This window comes from Dendropsophus ebraccatus, chromosome 2, assembly GCF_027789765.1.
Source record: "Dendropsophus ebraccatus isolate aDenEbr1 chromosome 2, aDenEbr1.pat, whole genome shotgun sequence".
NCBI lineage: Eukaryota > Metazoa > Chordata > Amphibia > Anura > Hylidae > Dendropsophus > Dendropsophus ebraccatus.
This window is the reverse complement of record NC_091455.1, coordinates 136741041-136766217: the sequence shown is the minus strand read 5'-3', so window position 1 is coordinate 136766217 and position 25177 is coordinate 136741041. Positions and strand designations below refer to the sequence as shown.

At 42.0% G+C, this 25177-nt stretch overlaps 1 protein-coding gene across 1 annotated transcript in view; it reads left to right on the top strand.

Annotated features, from left to right (window-relative positions):
• The window catches only part of CNTNAP2 (contactin associated protein 2), a 1369824-nt gene that overhangs the window by 422577 nt on the left and 922070 nt on the right, over window positions 1-25177 (top strand). Inside the window, exon 3 of the mRNA XM_069958388.1 lies at window positions 24845-25038. Within this exon, the coding sequence (XP_069814489.1) occupies window positions 24845-25038 (194 nt within the window). The remainder of the gene's footprint in view (window positions 1-24844; window positions 25039-25177) is intronic.

Below are 25177 nucleotides of genomic sequence, written 5' to 3'. Positions count from 1 at the left end.
CCTTGTACACTGGTATTTGGTAACAGCATGATTATAGGGGTTTTACAGTACTCTGTTTTGCCAATACTGTCATACACTAAGTTTCTGCATAAAAAAACGGTTTCAGAAAATCTATAGCGTGTGAACCATGGATTTTGCAATGGGATGCCTAAGTTTTGTGAACAGCCTGTGACCCATGATACAGGTAATCTGCCACAAGGTCCCTTAAAGAGAACCAATCACGGAAGAAATTTAAAAAATTTTTATTTTCTAATTCAATGTAATTATTTATTTAATTAACATTTGTAAATACTTTTATTTATTTTTTCGGCCGCGTTTTTGTTTTTTTCACTTTTCAATTCACTGTCTCGCGCCGTCTCTTTTCAAGAGAGCCGGCTCGAGACAGGAAGCTCCCGTCATCCACAGCGGCAGCAATGCCGGCCGCCGCCATCTTGATTACGTCATTTGCGTTCCAGTGGTGGAACGCATGTAGCGTAATCAAGATGGCGGCGGCCGGGCCGAACAAGAGGAACAGGTATAGTATAAGATACAGACTGCAACAGCAGTCTGTATCTTCATTTTGTCTATTTATGAAGATACAGACTGCCTTTGCAGTCTGTATCTTATACTTTACCTGATCCTCTTGTCCGTTGCAGTCTGATGCCGGGCGCCGCCACCTTGAATACGTCACTTGCGTTCCAGCGGTGGAACGCAAGTGACGTAATCAAGATGGCGGCGCCGGCCTTGCTGCAGCAAACAAGAGGAACAGGTAAAGTATAAGATACAGACTGCAAAGGCAGTCTGTATCTTCATAAATAGACTGCCTTTACAGTCTGTAGCTTATACTTTACCTGATCCTCTTGTTCGGTGCTGGAAGGCCGGGCGACGCCATCTTGAATACGTCACTTGCGTTCCATCGGTGAAACGCAAAGTGACGTCATCAAGATGGCGGCGCCCGGCCTTCGTTCAGCAAGCAAGAGAATTGGGTAAAGGGATAAGATACAGACTGCACAGGCAGTCTGTATCTTCTTAGATAGACTTAGGGAGAGATTTCCTTTGATAATAGGGATAGTGATTTTTATGTGATTGGTCCTCTTTAAGCACAAGTCTTTGTTACCTGCGGCAGTGCTCTATATGTCTTTGGTGCCACTTGAATGACACCGCCTTCTCTTCATCTGACCTCTGTCTTGGAAGCTACTAAGCCCTCCCCATAAAGCAATGTGCCTTGACTTCAGTGATGAGGTGATGGTGACATCTCAGTCCCCTGGCCATGTGGATCTTGCACTCACTAGTTGAGAAAGTTGTTCACTATAAAAGATGATGGGTGTAACCCTTACACACACACACACACACACGGGGACATGTATCGTGTGGTGTATATTTTTTTTTTTCGGCGGAAAGAGACGATTTGCGAATATTTTATCCGCAAATCGTCCGTTTTGCGAATAAAATATTCGTAAATTGGCTCTTTCCGGCGGGTATGCCAGGGGTGTGGGGAGGGGTGTGGAGGGAGCGGAACGGGGGGCGCGGACTCATAGTCCGCACGATTCAGCATTTTTTTCACTTAAAGATACGCTGAAAACCTACTCCAACCCTCAGCTGGCGTAGGTTTTCGGCTGTGCGCAGTCCGCCTCTACATAAATCTCCGTAGCGCCGGAGATGCGGGGACACTTTTAAGTCTGGCGTTAAAAACGTTGGACTTAATAAATGTCCCCCATAGTCCGTATAGGTATGAATTTGTTTAGGGGTCTGGGATATAAATTTATTTAGATTTCTGGGGTACAATTTTTTTAAGGGGCTTGGGTCATTATTTAGTGATCTGGGATAAGAGAATGACTTGGTTCCTGGCTGATGGAGTCACTGTCCACTCTCCTAGCATCTGTTATAGGAAATATTTGTGTTGCTCATAAGATAATAGTTCTGGAGCATCTTAAGTTAGAACTTTGTGCTGTGCTCAGAGAGAAAACGTAAGACAACTGGAAGCGTAAGACAACAGGACTAGTCTACATTTGGGACTTTTAGTGACACAATAATGTAACACTACGTATCCCAGGCCTGACTGACATCTTGTGTTAACAATCCTCTTCTTAATAGGATGTGACCCCATATAGTCTGATATTGTAAGTAACTAGATTTGCATTTCCAGGGAAATACATAGTGCTTGAAAAGAGCGCCCCTTTACCAGTGACTTCCTTTTAAGAGAAACTTTTTTTTTATTTTTAATTTGATACTTTATTTATACAAAAAGAAACGCCATACATAAAAAAGGAGCATAAGGAGAAGGAACACCAAATTAAGGCACATTATACAGTACATGGCAATATTATTGCAATACCTATCTGCCAAGGACACCAATCTCTATACCCTACTAGATACCGAAACACACAACCAAGTTCACTACTCCCAGCTCTAACTTACCACCCACCTACCCACCCACCCAGCGGAGAAGGGAGAATATAGAGAAAAAACATAGGAGGAAAAAAAAAAAAAAAACAACCACAAAAAAATAAATAAAAAAAAATTAAATACATTTCCTCTAAAGCACTTTCCTTAATAGACATTTCATTAGACTTAACATTTCCTGGAAATGTTGTAAAATAAAATTTTTAACCTTATCTGGGTCGTGGGTAACGTTCCCCTGCTTGTCTGCTAGTGCTGTAATACATTTCTTGGGGTCTTGGTTTTTAACTATATTAGCTAAATATCTTCCAGGCTTGCCCCCTTCCATAAATCGAGTCTGTCCCTGAAAAAAGGACTTCTGTTGGGCTTTTGTTAGTAATAACTCTGTATATTCATCTTGGAGCTGTTTTAGCTTCGCCCCATTCTCCCTTGAAGGGAGATCAGTAAACTTTGCCTCTGCATTATTTAGGTCAGTTTTGATCCTGTTTTCATTAGCAGAGAACTCTCTCTTCTTCCTTTTCACTTCTCTATATAATATCCCTCTAAAAAACGCCTTGAGGGCATCCCAGACAATTTGCATCTGAGTTTAGCCCCTGTTTAGACTCCAGAAGAGTTCAATCTCCTCCTTCATCGCCTGCTTACCCTCTAATAGGGAGAGCCAATGAGGGTTGAAACCTAAATCCCTCCCGGAACCCGCACCAAACCTAGGAAGTCTTATATAGAGCAACAAAGGAGAGTGGTCAGATAAAGATTTAGGCTCATACCTCAGAGATCTCACCCAATTTATAGAAATAGAGTTGCAAAAAACAAGGTCAATACGGGAGGCTGCAGAGTAGGAGGAGCTAAGACATGAGAATACCGGGGAATCACCGTATAGACATCTCCACACATCATACCAATTCATTTCCTCCACCACCTTTGCAAGGGATGTAGGGCACGGGGAATCTGCCCGCATCCTACCTCTCCTGTCCACATGATTGTCCATGGGGCAATTGAAATCCCCACATACAAACAGTGGAACCTCCCCCTTCTCTTGCACAAATTCAATAAGTTTAACTAATACTTTAAGCAAAAATGGAGGTGGAACATAGATTGCAGCAAGAACTACAGTGACTTCATAAAGGGTACAGTATAAAAAAATAAATCTGCCCAACGCATCAATCCTGCAGTCCAGTTTCCGAAAGGGGACCCCCCTATGAATATAGATGGAGACCCCCGAAGAGAAACTGGAGTACACTGTATGGTATTGGTACGGGGCCCACCTTCTCTTGATCTTATTGACATTATCTTGTGAGCAGTGGGTCTCAGCTAGGCAGATTATAGCAGGAAGAAACTTGTTTATTCGGTCGAAGACTGCGCACATTTTCGTCCGATCTCCCAAACCCCTTACATTCCAAAAGAGGATTTTTAAATCAGCTAAGCTCATATCTAAACAATGCAACCAAAATCAAAAAGCAGTAAAACAATTCCTCCATCACCCATCTCCGCTGAGCACACCACCCTCCCCCCAGAATACCTCCCTTACCCCCGCCACGTCCATCCCCCCCTCCCTAACCCAACCCCCCCCATGTGGCTCCTTAGGCATACCATACCAAAGAGCCTCTTCAAAAACCGAAACCCCACTGCTAGCTACTACCCCCCCTCCCCATGTCCCCCCCACAGATAAGAGAAAACAAGCCTTTATTTAATTCCTGCCCCATCCATCCATTTTAAGGCCTCAGAAGGAGAAGAAAAAAAAGGAGACTGTATCATTATAAACCACTCGTAACCTGGCAGGAAAGAGCAATGAAAATGAAATCTCTGCTTGGTGTAGCCTTCACTTAATATCTGTAAAGGAAAGTCTTTTAGCCTGTGTGGCCTTAGAAAAGTCTGGGAAGATAGTAACCTTCTCCCCATTGAATAGAATATCGTCTTTCTTCCTTGCCAGCCTAAGTATTGAGTCTCGGTCGCTGGAGCAGATTGTTTTAATTAATAATACCTTAGGAGGCGATCCTGGCTGCAAGGGTTTCAGAGGTACTCTGAAACAGATCAGTCAACCATTTGTAGCAGAATTTCACCGCATCCCCTGATTCCGCTCCCTCAGGAAGACCAAGAATCCGTACATTGGACTGTCGAGAACGGTCCTCCAAGTCCGTTATTTTATCATTGGTAGCTTTAATCTGTTTTTCATGGTTTAACACAGTCTTTTTGAGATCAGCAATATTCGCCTCTAAACCAGGTACAGATTTTTCTAAAGTAGTGACTTTTTCCCTGATTTTATTTAAATCATCCTTAATAAGACTGACATCAGTAGAGAGGGAACCAACGTTTAGCGTTAGATCAGCTAATGACTTGCTGCAACCCTTCAGTTCAATTAGTATAGTGTCTAGTTTTTTTATCTGTCTCCTGTTCATGTGCCTCTTATGCGGGCTCCCCCCCCCCTCCTCCCGCAGCGCAGCATAACGGGATCCAGCTGGACCAAGCATAGGCAAAGGTGAGAGTGAGGTTACTGCTTTAGCATAATTAACGGGTGACTTCATGAATTCATCAATTTTAGCAGACTTATCTTTCACCATTGCAGACTTCTTATTGGCAGTTCTAGAAGCCATTTCACAAAGACATCTCTCCAGCGGCTCCAGAGAACACTGTAGGCAGAGTGTATATATAAACTCAAATAAATCAGCATGAGACAGCAATGCTCCATATATAACTCATGCACACCAGCACAGTAGTTTCCAGATTAATCCCAAAACCAGGCCAAGAATGTTAGTCACAAAGGCAATCAATACCTATACAGAAGAGTTTTGAACCCTGCAGCAGTCCAATGGCGGGTAGCGCTCCGTCAACCAACCCGTGCTGGTACACAGCTCCCCCAGAGATCACAGAGGATAGAGCACTGGAAGTTTCCGGACTAATGGAGAAATGAGATGCAATAGCAAGCAACTATAAGTTCCAGTCGTCCTCTCAGCACCCATAGCCCACAGGCCGCATGAGACCGGCGGCAGGGGCCCGAAGGGGAGGCAGCGCGAGCCTAACGGAACGGAGGGCGACCAGGCCCCCACGGAGCCTCCCAGTAGGGAGAGCCCCGCCGGAGCCAGAGCACCACCCCGCACCCGGCCAGCGACACAACCCCATCCAGCCACATCCAGCCTAGCCGCCCATCCAACTAGTCTTCTCTCAGAAGGGCTACTCACGGCTCAGCAGAAGTCCCAGCAGCCGGGCGCAGCTTCCCATGGCACTTCGCACCGCTTAGACACGTCCAGCCCCTAGAAGGGAGCACTGATATTGGCTGCTTAAATCACGTGGCTCCAGGGGACCTTCCAGGGGCTTTCCACCTCAATGCGCATTGTGATTCCGCCAACACGGGTTCCACCCGGCACACTCACATGAACCAGAGGGGGATCCCGAGGAATCCACATCGGAGCTCCCGGCAGCCGAAACCACCCTCAATCCGTCTCCAGCAAACACGTCTGGGATGCAGGCAAGAGAGAGGCCATACCTCCCCTTCACACCGGGGCCACAGCCGTCATAGTCAGGGTACGAAGGCTCATTCCTTACGGCTTGAACAGAGGAGCATAGGCGGGGAGAGGGAGGGCGGAGAGCAGAGCCCTGCAGCGTGCGTCCTACGTCATGACGCGCCGCCCCCGACCCTAAGAGAAACTTTAATCCTGGGTGACATCCCTTTAAGAGCGACTTGGGTCCCATCCCTTTAGGAGCCACTTGGCTCCTGTCCCTTTTAAGAGCGACCTGGGTCGCTCTTAAAGGGACCCAAAGGGACCCAGATCGCTCTTAAAGGGACCCAGGTCACTCTTAAAGGGACCCAGGTCACTCTTAAAGGGACCAAGGTCGGTCTTAAAGGCACCCTTGTCGCTCTTAAAGGGACATATTTCACTCTTAAAGGGACCCAGGTCGCTCTTAAAGGGACCCATTTTGCTCTTAAAGGAACATATTTTGCTCTTAAAGGGACCGATTTTGCTCTTAAAGGGACATATTTCTCTTAAAGGGACCCAGGTCGCTTTTAAAGGGACCCATTTTGCTCTTAAAGAGACCCAGGTCGCTCTTAAAGGGACATATTTCGCTCTTAAAGGGACCGATTTTGCTCTTAAAGGGACATATTTTGCTCTTAAAGGGATCGAGGTCGGTCTTAAAAGGACCCATTTCGCTCTTAAAGGGACATATTTCACTCTTAAAGGGACCCAGGTCGCTCTTAAAGGGACCCATTTTGCTCTTAAAGGAACAAATTTTGCTCTTAAAGGGACCGATTTTGCTCTTAAAGGGACATATTTCTCTTAAAGGGACCCAGGTCGCTCTTAAAGGGACCCAGGTCGCTCTTAAAGGGACCCAGGTCGCTCTCAAAGGGACATATTTTGCTCTTAAAGGGATCGAGGTCGGTCTTAAAAGGACCCATTTTGCTCTTAAAGGGACATATTTCGCTCTTAAAGGGACCAAGGTCGCTCTTAAAGGGACATATTTTGCTCTTAAAGGGACCCAGGTCGCTCTTAAAGGGACTCATTTTGCTCTTAAAGGGACCCAGGTCGCTCTTAAAGGAATATATTTCACTCTTAAAGGGACCCAGGTCGCTCTTAAAGGGACTAATTTCACGCTTAAAGAGACCCATTTCGCTCTTAAACGGACCCAGGTCGCTCTTAAAGGGGCGGGACCCAAATCGCTCTTAAAGGGTCCCACGTAGCTCTTAAAGGGATCCAAAACGCTCTTAAAGGGACGGGACCCAAGATGCTCTTAAACGGACGGGATACATGTTGCTCTTAAAGGGATCCAAGTCACTCCAAAAGGTATGGGACCCATGTCGCTCTTAAATAGACCCATGTAGATAGAGCGACCTGGGTCCCTTTAAGAGCGACCTGGGTCCTTTTAAGAGCGAAATATGTCCCTTCAAGAGCGAAATATGTCCCTTTAAGAGCGACCTGGGTCCTTTTAAGAGCAAAATGGGTCCCTTTAAGAGCGACCTGGGTCCCTTTAAGAGCGAAATGGGTCCCTTTAAGCGTGAAATTGGTCCCTTTAAGCGTGAAATTGGTCCCTTTAAGCGTGAAATTGGTCCCTTTTAAGAGTGAAATTGGTCCCTTTAAAAGTAAAATTGGTCCCTTTAAGAGCAAAATATGTCCCTCTAAGAGTGGGACAATCTAGTGCTTTTCAAGCACTATAATGATTGCACGGGGTCAGTGTGTATTGACCAGAGGAACGGTAACATCCAGTCATCAACGATGATCCAGTCATAGATTCCCAGGAAGAATATTGGGAACAGCACAATGCAGAGGAAGGAAGGAAAGATGCCCCAAAATTATTACAGTAGTGTAACTTTAAGATCTTAAGGCTCTGCTTTTCATGAAGAACGGACCTAACCGTTTACAAGGCAAAATACTTTTACCTTTTATTATGAATGTAATGACAGATGATAGAAGAGCAGACAGATCCCTTATTATTGTTCTCTATTCTGTGTCTGATCACTGCTGTATACTCCTCTATAGTCTGCATGGTGATATTACTCTTCAGCATCTGCGTAGATTTGGTATCTGATTATATTTGAAAGATTCTCTGTGCGGCACAGTTGACGCAATGGTTGCAGAGAGATTTGTATATGGGCTGGTGGGGTTTGTGTGCCAGAGTTGCTTTTCAATGCCAGTAAATAACTGTGTTCACTGTGTGAACTGACAGGTCTTTCTGCAGCCGAAATTCACTGAATTCCGGCCGCAGAAAACTGACATGTCAGTTTTTTCCGGCGCCTCACGGGATCCCAGCCGGAGTGCGTACAATGTGTGTACGCTCCGTCCAGTATCCCATTGAAAATAAGACTATGTTCCACCCGGCAAAACTACGGCCGTAGTTCTGCGGCGAGAAGTACAGCCGTAGTTTTACGTAGTGTGAACGTAGCCTTAATGTAATTTCTGAGGTTCCATGTGGCTGAATATTAATCTGACTTTTATACCATTGAAACCCCTCCCACATGCCACAGTTTGTGACTAGGTGCTTGAAAATGTGATCTTTTGCAGATGTTGTAACTCTTGCACTTTCTTGTTATGAATAGCTTTACAGCTAGCCCTCCTTGATGATGCAATCTCAGGCCATGTTCACACAATGTAAGTTGAGTATTAAACTCAACTTATATTGTGCTGCAGCTAGAGGGAATCCCAGCCGGAGTGTATCCACATAGTATACACTCGTCCAGAATCACTAGTGGCCGCACAAAACGCTAACATGTCAGTTTTCTGTGGCCGCTATTCATTGAATAGTGGCCACAGAATAGATGTCAGTGTACACAATGAAGCATGCGGCAGTGAATTGGCATGCGGGCGCACACTAATGCATCCGCATCCCAATTCATCTGAAATAAACTGCAGTAGCAACTGTGATGATCCTCTCAAACACTGGCTGTTCTGTGACCCAGTCGGGTCACAGAAAGGCCGGTGTTTTACAAAGTTTGAACATGGCCTCAGTGTGAGGGGAGTGTAAAAAAAATGCTGCATATTTGAGTTGAACAAAACAATGAAGCCTTTCCTGGTGTAGAAAAGAGCACACAAATTGAGCCTTCATGTTTCAAGAGTGCAAAAAAAATAAAAATACTGGTTACCATAGCTTTTGCTATGTTTAAAATTCAAACAGCTCTGTCCATTGAGAATAAGTATATAATCCAGGAAAGGGTATACTCAAGGGAAATGTCAAAGACACAGTGTAAGAGAATAGGACATGGGATAAATAGGATTACTGATGCGCAAGCAATCTCAAGTCCGCATCAATAAACAACTATCTTACCACATTGCAGGGTATCTAACACTATGATCAGAAGGGTTAGCAATCACTTCTTCCATTCTCTTGATCTTATTGATCTCTGTAAACCTCTCAGATTCTTAGGGAAAGTGTAAACTCCTCCAGTTGCCAAGATTAATATGGCCTGCCTCTGTTAGGGCATGTCTACAAGAAGTAGATTTATTGCACAGATTTCCGAAAAAAATCCAGTCTTTACATGGGAATAAGTTTGTTTCTGCAGCACGTGCTTGGATTTTTGAAGATCTGTTCAGATGAAAGGGACAGTTACAAACATTTGCATTAGATCTGCTGTTTGAAAATATACACTTAGAAGTAAAATAAGATATGTAAGTTGGGGTGTCAATCCTAAACATTATAACAATATAAACAATAATTATAAAGAATAAACTGCATCAATGTAAAAACTTCACCTAAACTACTATGTGTCTTTCTTTAAAGGAGAAGTCCGGCCAAAATTTATTTTTTATATGTTATTACTGATGGAAAGTTATACAATTTTCTAATGTACATTAATTATGGGAAATGCTCATATACTGCTATTTCCCTTAATTTAGTGTATCAGGAAGTGTTAGAATTATCTCTGAAGCAGTGACGTCATGACGAATGGTGTAATTTCTATGGAGTGTCCAGCAGGGGGCGCACTATATATAGAAGTCAATGAGTACCATTGACTTCTATATATATTGCACCCCTGCTGGACACTCCATTGGAATTACAATGGTGTGAATGTAAATGTAATATACAGTGTTTTTGATTAAATACATTTATGAAATACTTTGGGGAGCAAGTGTCCTTGCTCCCCAAAGTGTTCCATAAATGTAAGCAATCAGTGTATAACAGTAAGCCCGCTGAACCGCCGCCGCCCGCCTGCCACTACTGAACGCCACCGAACACCCGCCGCTCTGGACTACACTCAAATACTACTCTCTCCACCTGCTCATAGCATGAGCAGGTGATGGGAGAGTAGTAGCTGGGTTATATCTCCGAGATCGCCGCTGTCACCGCTGATGCCGTGCAGGGGTGCCGCTCATCACTGGGGCCATCATCCCCTTCCTGCTGCTTCCTTACTCTATCTGATGGCTGACTCCCTGCCGGCATGTGTGATCGGAGAGCGGCGGCCGGGCGGGGAGTCAGCCATCAGATTGAGTGTAAGGAAGCAGCAGGAGGGGGGGGGGAGCGGAGGGGCATGATGGCTGCAGTGATGAGCGGCTCCCCTGCACGGCAGCATCAGCGGCAGCGGCGATCTCAACTACTACTCTCCCCACCTGCTCATAGCATGCGCCGGTTATGGGAGAGTAGTAGCCGGGTTATATCATAGAGATCGCCGCCGCCGCTGATGCCGTGCAGGGGAGCCGCTCATCACTGCAGCCATTATCCCCCTCCGCTCCCCCCTCCTGCTGCTCCCTTACACTATCTGATGGCTGACTCCCGGCCGCCGCTCTCCGATCACACCTGCCGGCGGCCGGGCGGGGAGTCAGCCATCAGATAGAGTAAGGAAGCAGCAGGAGCCGGATGATGTCTGCAGTGATGAGCGGCACCCCTGCGCGGCATCAGCGGCGGCGGCGATCTCGGAGATATAACCCAGCTACTACTCTCCCATCACCTGCTCATGCTATGAGGAGGTGGGGAGAGTAGTAGTTGAGTGTAGTCCAGAGCGGTGGGCGTACGGTAGCGGCGGGCGGGCGGCGGCGGTTCGGTGGGCTTACTGTTATGTACTGATTGCTCACATTTATGGAATACTTTGGGGAGCAAGGACACTTGCTCCCCAAAGTATTTCATAAATGTATTCAATCAAAAACACTGTATATTACATTTACATACACATCCATTGTAATTCCAATGGAGTGTCCAGCAGGGGCGCACTATATATAGAAGTCAATGGTACCCCCTGCTGGACACTCCATAGGAATTACACCATTCGTCGTGACGTAACTGCTTCAGAGATAATTCTAACACTTCCTGATACACTAAATTAAAGGCATTTCCCATAATTTCCCATAATTAATGTACATTAGAAAATTGTGTAACTTTCCATCAGTAATAACATATAAAAAATAAATTTTGGCCGGACTTCTCCTTTAACTTTCCTTTTGGCTTAATTTATTACTAAATGTGTATCAAAACATGACTAGCTTAATAAAAGAGTAGACTTTTGTGATACTCTGTCTAGAAATGTATAGATGGTAGATGATAGATTTGTAGATCAGAGATTTCCAAACTTTCTTAATTACTTCACCCTTTTCGGAAAAGAAAACATGGGGCAGGCTTGGTGCCCCTCTGAGTCCACCTTTAAAATCTATAGAGCAGGTGTTTATCCTATGTACGCTGGGAGGAATATATACGGTAAGCCCTTGCACCTGTGGGTTGCTGCTGCACCTTCTGTTTTTTGTCTGTACTTCAGACATATGCAGCGTGCAACCTGCAGTGTTAACAGAGTAATAGATGTGCGGCCAATTTTCCCCTTTTTTTTCTGTTGAATGTGTGTGTGTGGGGGGGGGGGGCTACCTCCTGTTGGCCTGCATGCCACCCATGTCCCAAGGGTGCTATATAAGAGATCATTTGGCTCCTATCTGCCCAGTTGTAGGCTTATTCAGCCCAGGAGAGGCCATTGCTAGTGTGAAAATGTGGTGACATGGTACACTCTGTTCGATCAAATAGTTTGCTAAGATCCTCACTTTTTTTTATATCTACAGAGCAGGTGTTTACCGTGTGTATGCTGGGAGGAGTATATACGGTAAGCCCTTGCACCTGTGGGTTGCGGCTGCACCTTCTGTTTTTTTGTCTGTACATCAGCCACGAGCAGCGTGCAACCTGCAGTGTGAACAGAGTCATAGATGAACAGCCAATTTTTCCCCTTTTTTGTTCTTTAAAACCTATACTTATACTCACTTTACTCACTTTACTTCACTCCCCAACCACTGCCAGTATCACTAAACTGCATTGGGGATCCATGTATTAAGATAAGACAGCCAAACCATCTACTGTCCATGAACTTACAGTGGTGCGGGAGCAAGGAGATAAGTATAGTTTTTTGTTGTTGTTGCTTTTACCAACTTCTTGAGCACTTTTTTCCCAGATAATGTTTTTAAGCAAGCAAATAGAAATATGCAGTAACAAATTTGCATTCTTTTGTGTCTATGGGGGACATTATGAAAAGTCCGGCAGGGGGGTACGCTAGGAAGCAAGTGCAGATTTGGTAAGCTGCCCGCAGGGTCGGGCGCCCGACTGGTTGAATTCACTAAGAGGCGTGCACCTCTTAGTAATTCTGGACAGAAAAAAGGGGACAGGGCCGAATTTAAAACCGCGTACGATCTTGATAAATCCCCCACAATAAGATTACTCATGTCCTAGATATACAGTCAGCTTTGCAAAATACCGCTCTCAGGGCCGTATTTACTACTAGGCACCCGTGGTCCGGTGCCTAGGGCAGCACCTTGCAAGGGGGGCAGCACCAGGGAGCATGGGGACAAAAAACAACTTTTTTTATTTATTTTTTTGTCTCCCTCCTCCTGGTCAGACTTGCCAGTAAATCTGGTGTCTTTTTTCTTTTTGAGGGGTGTGTGTGTGTGTGTGGGGGGGGGTATGATCAGGTCTGGTATGGCTGTGACGCCTGGAGCTATTTCCTACCAATCTACCAATCCTGTGTTGAGAATTCCTTTAGACAATATGCAGACTGCTCTAATCATTCATTGAATGTGGGAATTTATGTTTTAAGCAGTTAAAAATCATGAAAATGCAATTCAGACAATGTTTCTACATATAGAGAAATGCATGTGGCCGAAACCATGCTCCAGCACCCTCCCCAAGATAGGGTGTCGTCAGGTTTAGTGCCTAGGGCAGCAGCAGCTGTTAATACGGCCCTGACTGCTCTGCTGCACATACTGTATACACTCAATTTTTTTGTTCCTATCTATATAAACATCTCTGCTGCAAGTACCCACACATACACACAGCTATGTTATACACACACAGGTATCTATTTTTCTAGTCCTGTAGGGTCTGACTCTGCATCTCTTATGCAAGTTTTGTTTTGGGGAACTTTTCTAGCAGTAGGCAAAATAGACAATTAAAATTTTCAAATTCTTATTGCACTTACTATTGGACTTATTATTGTACTATTGATAACAGCTTTTCACGCAATTAAGAAACATTCTTGAAAACAAGTCATTACACATATACCTGCTGATGCATGCTGGACTTCAAGATTTCAAGTGTTTTAGTGGACTTCACTATTGACTGATTATAAATTGGTGTGTTTATTTGGAAGATTGAATAATTACTACATTATGGCTAGAGATGAGCAAAGTAAATCTGGCGAATCAAGACTTGCTGCAAATCACACTGTCAATTTGCTTCCTTTTGCGAAGCGAATTCACAAAGATTCATTAGGAAAGGGATTAACTATAGTATCTGGTGCCCGTCCAATTAGCTGCAGGCCCCTCATCGATGTCAGCACCTACCCCTCACCCTCTATATAAGTAGGTTCGTTTACGGAGGTGGCCAGCCAGCTGTGTGTGGAGGAGAGAGCAAGATCGCAGCAGGCAGCTCGAGCAGAGCAGGGAGAAACTTACAGAGGGATTTAGGGACCGAGAGGAGAGAAAAGGATAGGAGGGCTGATTGTGGGTGATGTCAGCACCTCCTTCTCCCCCTTTATGTTAGGTGGTTCATTAATGGAGTTGGCCAGTCAACTGTATGTGGAAGAGAAAGCAGGATCGCAGCAGGCAGTTAGAGCAGAGCAGGGAGAGACTAACAGAGTGATATAGGTATCAGAGAGGAGAGGAGAGGATAGGATAGGAGGGCTGATTGTGGGTGATTGTTTGTTGTAGCTGTCATCCTAGTGTCCAGTTTACCAAGTAACTGGGTGCCTATAGGAATTCACTGGGACCAGTGAAGACACAGTCCATATTATTTACTCACTGGGCACTGTTAACATAATCAGTGCTCGCACTCCACTCCTACTGTGTTGTACAAGTTGGGTTTTATTACTGAACTGAGTGTGCGCCTTACATAATCAGTAGTCGCACTCCACTCCTGTCCTGGGAAAAATTTATATTTTGCCGCTGATCCACCAAGGTCCACTACTGTCCATGGTGGAAATTGGATGATTTACTGGCTGATTAACTATTTTTTTCAATTGTTAATTTCCGATTTTTTACACTTTTGCAACAACATGCTTTAACAAGTTTGCCCCTCTGTAATAGTCTCAGTATTGTAGCTACTATAGTTTTGGCTGTTTTGATGAAATTTGTTAAGATTCGATTGACAAATCTTAACAAGTTTGACCCAAAATTTGTGAATCTTGCAAAATGAATTTCTGGCTTCTTTTTTTATGCTTCCATAGCCCACCTAATTTTTATTAAATGACCCTGATTGGCACTGAAGGCTGCTAATGCCCCTTAGATCCTTGCAGTGGCCCTATAGAGGAGTAATATTGCCCACTTTGGGAACCACTATGCTAGGTGTTTTAATGTGTGGCTACCCAGTACAGTAGTGATTTGAATGAATTGCAGCCTGTTTAGGAATTTGTTAACATGTTAGTATAGTGAATTGAATTTGTATAATAAGAAATTGATGTTTAAATTTAAGGAAAGTAAGGATGGACACATTTGTAACTTGCATATTGCAGTTATGTAATTTCTGATAATTTAACTTGCATCTTTGTTTCCTAATTTGCTCAATTGTAAGCTCTGCCTGTGTAATTTCTTGTAATAATCATAGATTTAGGGCTCACCTGCTACTTTGTACTTGCTTTCAAACAGACCAAAATTTAAGAAAACCTGTCAGATGAAGAATGAAATTGAGAATGCAGTCCAACTTCTGAGCAATAAGCCTTCCTTCTTGGTAACTGACAGCTGTCTGTGTACAAGTGTGCATATAAAAAGAGGAGTCAATCAGTACCACCACCCACTTGATTACTTGACCCAGAATGAGTAGAGATTTAAATTAAAAATGTTTAAGTTTTTTTTCCTGCCCTCTTTTTGCTTTTAGGCTTTTGGGCTTTTTTTCACTCATTTTTGCACACATATTTTTTTGATTTTTGGACTGTAGTCCAAAAAAGTTTGTTTTGATTGGGATATATTTTTGGCTATTTATGTAAATAGTTGAAAAAAGGTTCCAACACTTAACTTTAGAGCTGCAACAATTCTTGCCATTAAATTAAACTATATGTAAACAAACAGATATTTTCCATAGGAACCAGTAAAATCTAAATTGGATTTTTTAGCTGTTTTTCCATTTTTGGGGCTATAAAACAGTTGTTTTATTGTGTCTGAACATCATCTATCCCTTACATAGGCATCACCCAATGGCACTCAACCTAACAGTGGATTTAAAAAAATGAAACATCTGATCAGGAAACTTTAAAGGGGTACTCCCGGTAGGTGAAATATTGTACAAGTAAAGCCACCCTTGCTAGTGCTATATTCCAATAATCTAACTTTATTAGCAGTTCTGCATAGATTTTCCACTTTTCAAATGCACTTACCAGCAGGAATTGCAATAAACATCCCCTAAGGAGTGAACGACCCCTCCCTACTGAGACAAAGACCATGTGACTTCCATCTCTGTCTCAGGGCTGGACAGTCTGCAGAGCTGGTTTAATAGCTCCGCCCCATACATGCATCACTTGAGTAAACCATGCCCCTCTTTATGATGCAATCAAGTCACATGATCTTCTCAGTAAGGAGCCAAGCATCTCAGCTGTGATCTGACTCTGCATGCACATTGAAGATTTTCTTTACATGTAGCAGCAGCAAATGGCTGGCAGCTATTCTGTGCAAAGATAGCACCAATCGCTAACTAACTCTATTGCTGTGTGCTTGCACAGACTACACTCAAAAATATTTATACATATGTATATGGTTGGAAACTTTATTAGGCAGTGTGATGCAGTATTTAGTGCTTTATTTCCCTTATTGCAGATTCAGCTAACACTGCCACTGTGCTCAAGCTACAGACATAAATGCATACTGAGCTCAAAAAAAAATCTGCCAACGTCATGTGGGTGGAAGGCATCCTGCTGCATGGGAGGAAACTTTCCTGGGAAAGCCACTGTAAAATGATATGAAAGTTACATTTTTTTTTTTCAACAAGGCTCCCCAGAGTTTTTTTCTTTAAGACATTATCATGTTTTACTAGAATACCTGTGAAGCAAAGAAATATTCCATTTAAGATTCATATTCTAAGGAACATATGTTATCTAAATAGGCCAAAAGAAGCATCTCTCCTTTTGCAGTATACGTTTTTTAAACACCATTGGTATTCCCAGGTTATGAATTATATCCTATGGTAGTATTTGTTCCCTACTCTTTTTTTATAAGTTTCAAAGTGGAGTCCCAAAAGTAAAACAAAGGACTGTGGGTAACACATGCATGCAGTTTGTTGGAATAATGAAGTATGAAAAGCAGCGGCAGTAGAATGAGGCATTAAGAGAAGATAATAAAACCACTGAGCTGAATTTCTAATGTTTATTTCATAAAACCTTCTTTTGTAGCTTTTAGCAATCTTATCTGTTTCTCATGCTGCTCTTTGTTACTTTACATACTGCATTATACCGTACTATACATCTTATATTAGCACAGTATGTGGTTTGCTGTATTGCAGTGTTTTATGCAATTTCACTTTCTCTACTTTTAATGGTTTTTCAGCTGTTATAATGGGACTTGGTAAAATTGAGGCATTTAAATGCACTACTTGTAGATAATGCAGAATTCAGACTACACTACCAATGTTTAACAATAGAAAACTGATTGAAGTGATAAAAAAAACACTGTTGCATGTGTCTTTATCTTTAAAGAATGTATTAGATAGTGGAAAATTAGCATATTTTTTCGCAGACTGGGTGCCCTTAAGGCCCTATTCCACAAAACGATTATCGGCCGCATTCGGTCGATATCGGCCATTACAGCCAATAACCGTCCCGTGGAATAGAAGGCAATGATCATCGTTGCAGTTGTTTGTTTTTCAACATGTTGAAAAACAAACGACTCATACAGCAACAATATGCTGTCAGACCGCGGCTGTATGGTATGGGCTGCCCGGATGATCTAGCGATCACCCGAGCTAATAGCGCTCGTTTGCTCCTCATAGTCGCCCCGTGGAATAGGGGCTTTAGTTGACCATGGATTGTCACTGGTTAAACAGCTGCGCTCAATTCACTTAAAGTGTACCTGTTGTTATAACTTTCAAAGTCTAAACCAAAAGTAGATGTGATATAAAGAAAGTTTGCAATTTACAAATGCATTATTTTATTTTTTTATTAGTTCTCATGGAGAATACAGCACTTCCTGTTTTCTGACTCTATTTTTCTCTCAGAGTCAGAAAACAGGAAGTCCTGTGTATTTCAGGCCATCTGAGCGCTCACAGAGAGAAGGCAGTCATGTGACTGACAGACTTATTGAGCCGTAACCCTCTGTACTGGTTAGAATTCCTGTGTTTAGTCTGTTTTTTTTTTTTTTTTAAGTTTTTTGGCACCCCAGCAAGACTATGTCAACCGTCCCCAGTCTAGACAGAGTAGGGGGGAGCTGTTCAGTAAGCTGGTGAGAGAATACCTAGCTGACCATACCAATGCCCTGCATGATCACTCGGCTACATACAACTACTGGGTTGCAAAGCTGGACACATGGCCCGAACTGGCGCTGTACACCTTGGAGGTTCACCTGCTACCTCATTCGAACTTGATTACTCTTTTGTCACCGCCATGCTGTGCCTGGCTAAATTTTTGGGTGGTTCACCTGCTACCTCAGTCGAACTTGGTCAATTTGTTGTCACCACCATGCTGTGTCTGGCAAAATTTTTCGGTGGTTCACCTGCTACCTCAGTTGAACTTGGTCAATCTGTTGTTACCGCCATGCTGTGTCTGGCTAAATGTTTGGATGGTTCACCTGCTACTTCAGTCGAACTTGGTCAGTCTGTTGTCACTGCTATGTTGTGTCAGGCTGAATTCTTGGATGGTTCACCTGCTACCTCATCTAACTTGGTCACTCTGTTGTCACCGCCATGCTGTGTCAGGCTGAATTTTTGGATGGTTCACCCGCTACCTCATCTTACTCGGTCACTCTGTTGTCACCGCCATAGTGTGTCAGTCTGAATTTTTTGGTGGTTCACCTGCTACCTCATCTAACTTGGTCACTCTCTTGTCAATGCCATGCTGTGTCAGGCTGAATTTTTTGGTAGTGCAGCTGCTATCTCAGTCTAACCAAGCCACTCTCGGGTTCACCGCCATGCTGTAAAGTCTTAAAAAGTCATCCTGGGATTCATCCCCATGCTGTAAAATGCAATCTCAGTCAAACTATGTAATTTAGGGGTTCACCACCAAGGTGTGCCAGACTATAATTCCAGGGGGTTCATTTGCAATCTCATTCACAGACTTTCATTCAGGGGTGCACCACCGTGCATTTTCAAACCATTTGTTTCTGAGGGTCACCTCCAGGCTCTCACACACACAATTTTGGAGACTCGCCACTACACTGTTGCCCAAAATTGTCTTGAGGGTCACCACCAGGGTTACCACCAGCTGGCGTGATGGTGCAATTAGGCAGCCTCAGAGGCATCCATGCATGCTGCTCCTGCTGTTTCCTGTCTATTTCCGTGGTGTTTCCATAATTTTCTGAGGTTTCCAGGTTTTCACGCAACCTTCCCTGTGTGAGTACAGGAGGTTAGTTAGTGCTTCTGGTAAAATTCCCCCCTGCTCCTGCCCACTGCCAGATTTTAAAAATGTCCAGATTCCTTTTAGGATTCCAATTACTTACAACAATACTTTCAACAAACATTCAATACTGTAACATGCTAGCAAAATATTCAACATTCTGCAGTTCAAGTTTTTTTTTTTTTTTTTTTTTTATCTCCCTAGATAGTATCTTAAAATAATGTGTTTTTGGTTAGTCATCCGGTGACACATTTTGGGTTATGTTGAACTATGAAGAATGGACAGTATGGAATCTATATGTGCCTGTGCTCCTCGGTCCGTGCCAGATGGCCGAGGAAGTGCTGAGTTTCTGTCTGTATTTTTTCACTGTCTGAATTGTGTCGGAAATTTCCAGCCACACCTGCCTTGCCTGTCAGACTTCTGGCAGTGCAGGGGCTACGGCACTGCTAGATTTGCTCCGCTGAGCTTGGCGCTGGGATCAGAGCTGGTCCAATCAGCTCTCTGATTCTGGATAGATAGCAGCAGACTTCTCTTTTCCCTGTTATTAGAGTTTTCTCGCCTGCTCAGCTCCTTATCACTTCTCTCTGTTTTCTGTGTTTCTGACCTCTTTCACCTACCTCGACTTTGCTTATTGCTGCCAGCCCTGACCTTTTGCATCATACCCCGACTATCCACTTGCTTATTGCTTTTGTACTGCGGCGCCCAACTGTTGCTGACCTGGTTTGTCTGACTTCTCTTATTGTGTTAGTTTGTCTGTCAGTGTTTTGTGTTCCACATATCAAGAGTGGGGAACACCTTTGTGGTTGTCCGTGGCCGTTTAGGGCTATTGAGGCAAGAAGGCAAGGACAGTGGGCGGGACTAGTCAGGGCTCACTGTCCATGTTTGTGTATGCTATTTTGCCTCTCTTGACAGTGCCTCAACAAGATAAAAAAAATTATTTTACATAAAGTACAGCATACTAATATGCTCACCAAAAAGAACAAATAATACAGCCAATGCATATAGCTGAAGTTGGTTTTTAGATTTTTATTTTTTTTACTGTTGCTTTATCCTGTATTTCAATGGTCCATTTACAACTGTATCCTATAATATTGCAAGTTTGTGGTTCATTGAGTGCCCAGTGATTCAAATAGGACAGTCTGTTTTTTGAATTAGAACAGGAAAATTATGCAGCTTCTGAAGCCTTACGATATGTATAAAATGTATGTGTTTTTTTAATGTTGCAAATAACAATCAGGTTTGGCATACCAGCCTTTTCTGTGCAAAGACCCATAAATATAATAACCAGTGTTAAAATGAGATTGATGGATACACTCTTTTTTACCTGCAAATTTCTACTCACATTCAAATTCAAGTCCTTGTTATAACACAAAATTTAGAAGGGAATATTTTCTCAGGATCAAATAGCCATCATCGGTCAAGGGAATTTGTTTCACGGAAGAGCTGAATATATAGTGAGTGCCATTCAGAAGTGCCTGCAGTGTTATTTCTCAGTGAATTTGTTATGCTTTTATTGATAATTTACTTACAGTAGACAAGTGACAATATTATATGACTGTGCTCAAAAAAATGATACTTTATGATGACTTGTCGTGTGATTACAATGCCTTCTCCCTTGTATGTGCTTGTATCCCATGATAATCAACAATGGAAATCTATCAATTAATAATGCCTTGTAATCCAATCTCATCCTTAATCTGATAGAACTTTCAATGGTGGTTTCACCTAAAGGTATCAATAACGAAGTAAAAAGCCAGTTGCACCCACCCAAGTTGTCTTGTGAAGCTTTATTTTTCTTGAGATGAGCGGATGCTAGGTGAAAGGAGTGGTGACAGCCTGTTTCACGCTCACGGCGCTTCTACAGACCGTAGAAGCGCCGTGAGCGTGAATCATGGCCATTGAGTTACCCATAGGTTACAACAGTAGTTTGTTTTCTCCGTAACAAAGACAGGAAATTGAACATGTCCCCATTTAGGTACACCACTTGGTATCTTATTTCCAGTCTTGTATGGGCTTTGGGTAGGTTACATTTTCCTTGAAGTGTGCAGATGCCTCCAAAATACCATGCTTGGAAAAGTGGATATTGGCAGTCTATATCACAGAACAATCACTTATTTGGTTAATCTAAGCCAAAATTGTGCACCAAATTTTGGGCAAAGTCATGTCTATTTCCAAAGCCTAAGTCACTCACTTTTGCCACCTGGCTATGTTATCTTTTCAAGTGAAGTGTGATGTATCAGAAATCTAGTACACTTGTAAATCTTCCCCAATACATGTAGGTTCTGACTAATATCAGGCTTATTTTACTGACCAAGTACTGATGCTTCTTACGTTTTCTTGTCTTATTTCTCCAGCAGTTGTCTGAAATGTATTTATCAGTCTAATATTGAAGTTATTTCAAAAGTTTATGAACTGCTCAAACTATTAGGATCCTTAAATGTTAATATAATCTAAATACATTTGTAATAATTTTTTGCATTTAAAATGCAAATAAACTAATATCTCAACTAAAATTGGTGTATAGTAAAGCCTACATAAAGCAGTGCCCCAAGCACAATTGTTTTATATTACAGTAAGTATGATAATCAGAATATGTGCACTAAAAACATGCTTTTTGTAACTTAATGCACAGCATAATTTCCATACTTAATATAATAGCAGCTAAATTATTATGAAAAAAAAGGCATAAAAAGTACCCATTTTGTTTCATAAACATTCTGCTCAGGTCCTAGTCGTGTTTTCTCTCAGGTATTTGCTTTTTTTTTTTTTTTCTACTTTCAATAGTTATCTCTAAAAAGCAGCTTATTATTCATGCAGTAAATGTATCTCATGTAAATCTGCCATCAAAATTCTGAATTATTGACTAATTAATGTTTAATATGGCTTCATGCTTCATCTTGAAGATAAAAAGTTACTGAGACTTTGTTCCCAGAAAAGGGGGAGAATAATAAGAAGTAAATGCAAGTAACATCAAATAAAAGCCACACAACAATGGGGTGTTTTTGGGTCCTTATAGAAGTCTACATATGGTTTATCTGGTTGAACCTTTTTCATAACAAACAAATCAATAGAGGTTACACATCTTATTGTCAAAGTGCACAAAGCAATCAAAATCCCTCAAATTACACCTTTTATTAGATGAAATAGAGAGAGAAGAACATGCATCGATTCTCAGCTAGTCTCTGTAGTAGCCCTGGATAGTGACATTTCTCCATAACAATGACTGATATCTTTGTAAAGGCATCATTGTGTAATACAAAGTATAATGGCTGTTTTGTGAGCCTATCGTAACATCTATTTATTGAAACAAAATACTATGTGTAGGAAATATTGTACACAACTTCTCAAGGCTTGGTAAGAATCCAACTTAATTTCTGATAATTATGATGATTGTGAGTGCTTAGGCGTGGAGTGTTTACATGCAGCAATGTTTTACCAACTATAAAGAAGATTGTCCTTCCCATAGTTACTGCCATAATTGGGCCTGTCTACAGTATTTAAAAAGCCAGATTAATTCCATTCATGGTGGCATAAATTATCATCACCATTAATGTTTGAGCTCCCTAAAGTACAAGTAACATTGGTAAGTAGTAAGTAGTAGTAGATTGATAACAGAAGAGTTGAGAGCTCTAGACCCTGTCAATTAAACATGTAAAACATTTCAGTTGATCAGAGTCTCAGTGCTTAAACCCCTTCTGATCTCAAGATATAGCTGAGAGAAGCATGCTCAACCCAACTCCCTGGCTTGCTGCTCTATCCAACTCCTTGCTAAGAGTTGGATTAAGTGGTAAGCCAGGGAGTGAAGGAATTGGTTGCAAGGGGGAAAAAAACAAGGAATTTTGGTTTCAGACAGCTTGATAAATCTGAACATTGTTTTGAGGACTTCTTCTGTTTTAAGCACGTTTTGGATTTAATTTCTTAACTATAACATAGTTGTAATTAAATTTGTATGATTTCTCCAATGATGAAACTAAGAGGGGTCTTCAAAAAGCTACTGTAATTTTTTTTAAATTCTATTAGGAATTTCAAAAACGAATTGCCTTAGTTTTCTACCTAGCTTTCTGGCTTTGTGATGCATTTTTTCCAGCTTGGTACCAAATTTTTAATGCCATCAACAGAAATAATTTTTGGCTGAGAGTATAGCTTCCTATGCCTCGCTGCTTTACCATCATTGCATGAAAATATTCTTCCCCTTAAAGCTTCTTTTAATAATCTGCATCTGTTGCACAAGTACAGCCATTTGTGAACATTTTAATACACTCACAGATGACTCTATGAGAGAAAAATGTATCCCCATACTGCACACACATGCAGAGTTGAGTTTGTGCTTCTGGCATACCCTCTAATCCACCTTTTTCCCCACAAAGTAAATGATTTTCACAGCTATCTTCACCACTGTGTGACAACTCTTATACTAAACTGCAAGGTTAACTAGCTTGCCAGGCAGGCTAGTAACATGAACTCTCAGACACAACCAAGTACTACTACCCCACCATTATTGTTTCCAAGGAAAATATAGAAGAGCAGAAACATTTTTACAATTGTCTGATATGGTAGGAACATATATGATTCCTTTGAGCGATAGAGGTGTAAGACTATACTGTTTGACCATTCAGTACATGTATTTTTGAGACATATTAATAAGGGTTACTGTCAGGACAGTTCAGGGCACACAAAGGAGACACTCACACAGACAGGTGAAGCCCTGACACTGTCCCACTCCCATTGTCCCTGCCTACTTGCCACTAGACCACCCAAAATGATGGCGGGCAACCAGGTCACATCCCCTGCACTGAATTAGGGTGACACGTGAGACAAGACAAAAGACAATAACAAAGACAGACAAAACACAATGGTGCATAGTCAGGCAAAAATGGGTCAGAACCAGGAGAATCAAAATATAGATCACAATCACAGAGCCAAAGAATAGTCAGAAGTAAGCGATGTCAGTCATAACAGGATTTCAGAATACACAGAAATGGAAAGCCAGAAACAGGTACAACAAGTGTAAACCTATAGCAGGGATCTGGCCTAGGAAATGACTAAGCTTTTTTATGAAACCAGGTCCCGGTCTCAGAGATAATTGGAGCAGAGAAACAAGAGATTGCACAGGAGGACCAAGTTGTCAGTCATTATCCAAGGCAAGGTGTTAACTGTATACCTGCTAGAAGAAATCTTCCCAGACAATTAGCAGGGAGTTAACCTAAATCAATATAGATGCCAAAGCAGAATAAAACCGTGTTCACACTAATAAAAGGGTTCAAGAAAATAACGTGCACATATATTTTGCCGTCATGATCGTAACCGGTGACCAGAGCTTGAGTGTCTGGTTTTAACAGGTACAATCCTGACAGTTACAACACCATTGAGTAACTATACTGTATTGACATGTCTGCTTTTATCAGTCATATGGGTGTGAGTACAACTGCACCACTTTTGGAATAGGCAAACAAGGCTATGGATGTGTTTGATTTATTGCTTTCTTTCTAGATCAAGTAAATATTTTTGTCAACCATTTTCCCAATTAGAATTATTTAGAGGATACTGCAATTGTTTAAGTTCTGTTTTGAAGTTCACTGATCAAAGCAAACCATTAATAATGCTGGCCTTTTTTCCACTTGGAGTGTTCTGAGGTCTTTCATTAAACTACATTGTGGGATTATGTAAATGTGATAATGTGTGTTACCACTTGCCTTTGATATACTTGGCTTTTTATATTCTAAAGATAAAGGCCTCCCACTGTGCAATAAGAAAGTAGTTTTATATATCAGCGTGATTCCTCGAGAAAAAAGCTTTATAGTGAGGAAGGTCAGCAATAGACAGAATACTTAGTTCATGATAATGAGGGATTGATCATAGAAATTGATTGGTATCAAACATATGCATTGATTTGTATGGCATGGGTATGAAGGGTATTCTGTTGAAAAGAAAATTTGTGCTGGGTATTATAAGGTTAGAGATTGGTGTAAAAAATAAATATTTTAATCCTGCAAAACAATTTTTGGTGCGTTTTGACACTTAGTAATAACAAATTATGTTTTGTATTTGTATCTGCAGGAGATGGCGGTTGGTCACCACTGGACAGTGATCATTATCAATGGCTACAAGTCGATTTTGGAAGTAGGAAACAAATTCGTGCAATAGCTACTCAAGGGAGGTATAGCAGTTCTGACTGGGTGTCCCAATACCGCTTGCTCTACAGTGACACTGGTAGGAACTGGAAACCTTATCATCAGGATGGAAATATATGGGTAAGGCATATAAAAGCTTTGATTTTAATTTAAGATTTTACGCATATTTATAATTAAAAAATAAACCTAAACTGTCAGTGATTTATGCTTACATTTAAAAAGTAAACTAAATTATACAATAATGTATAGCCATGAAAGT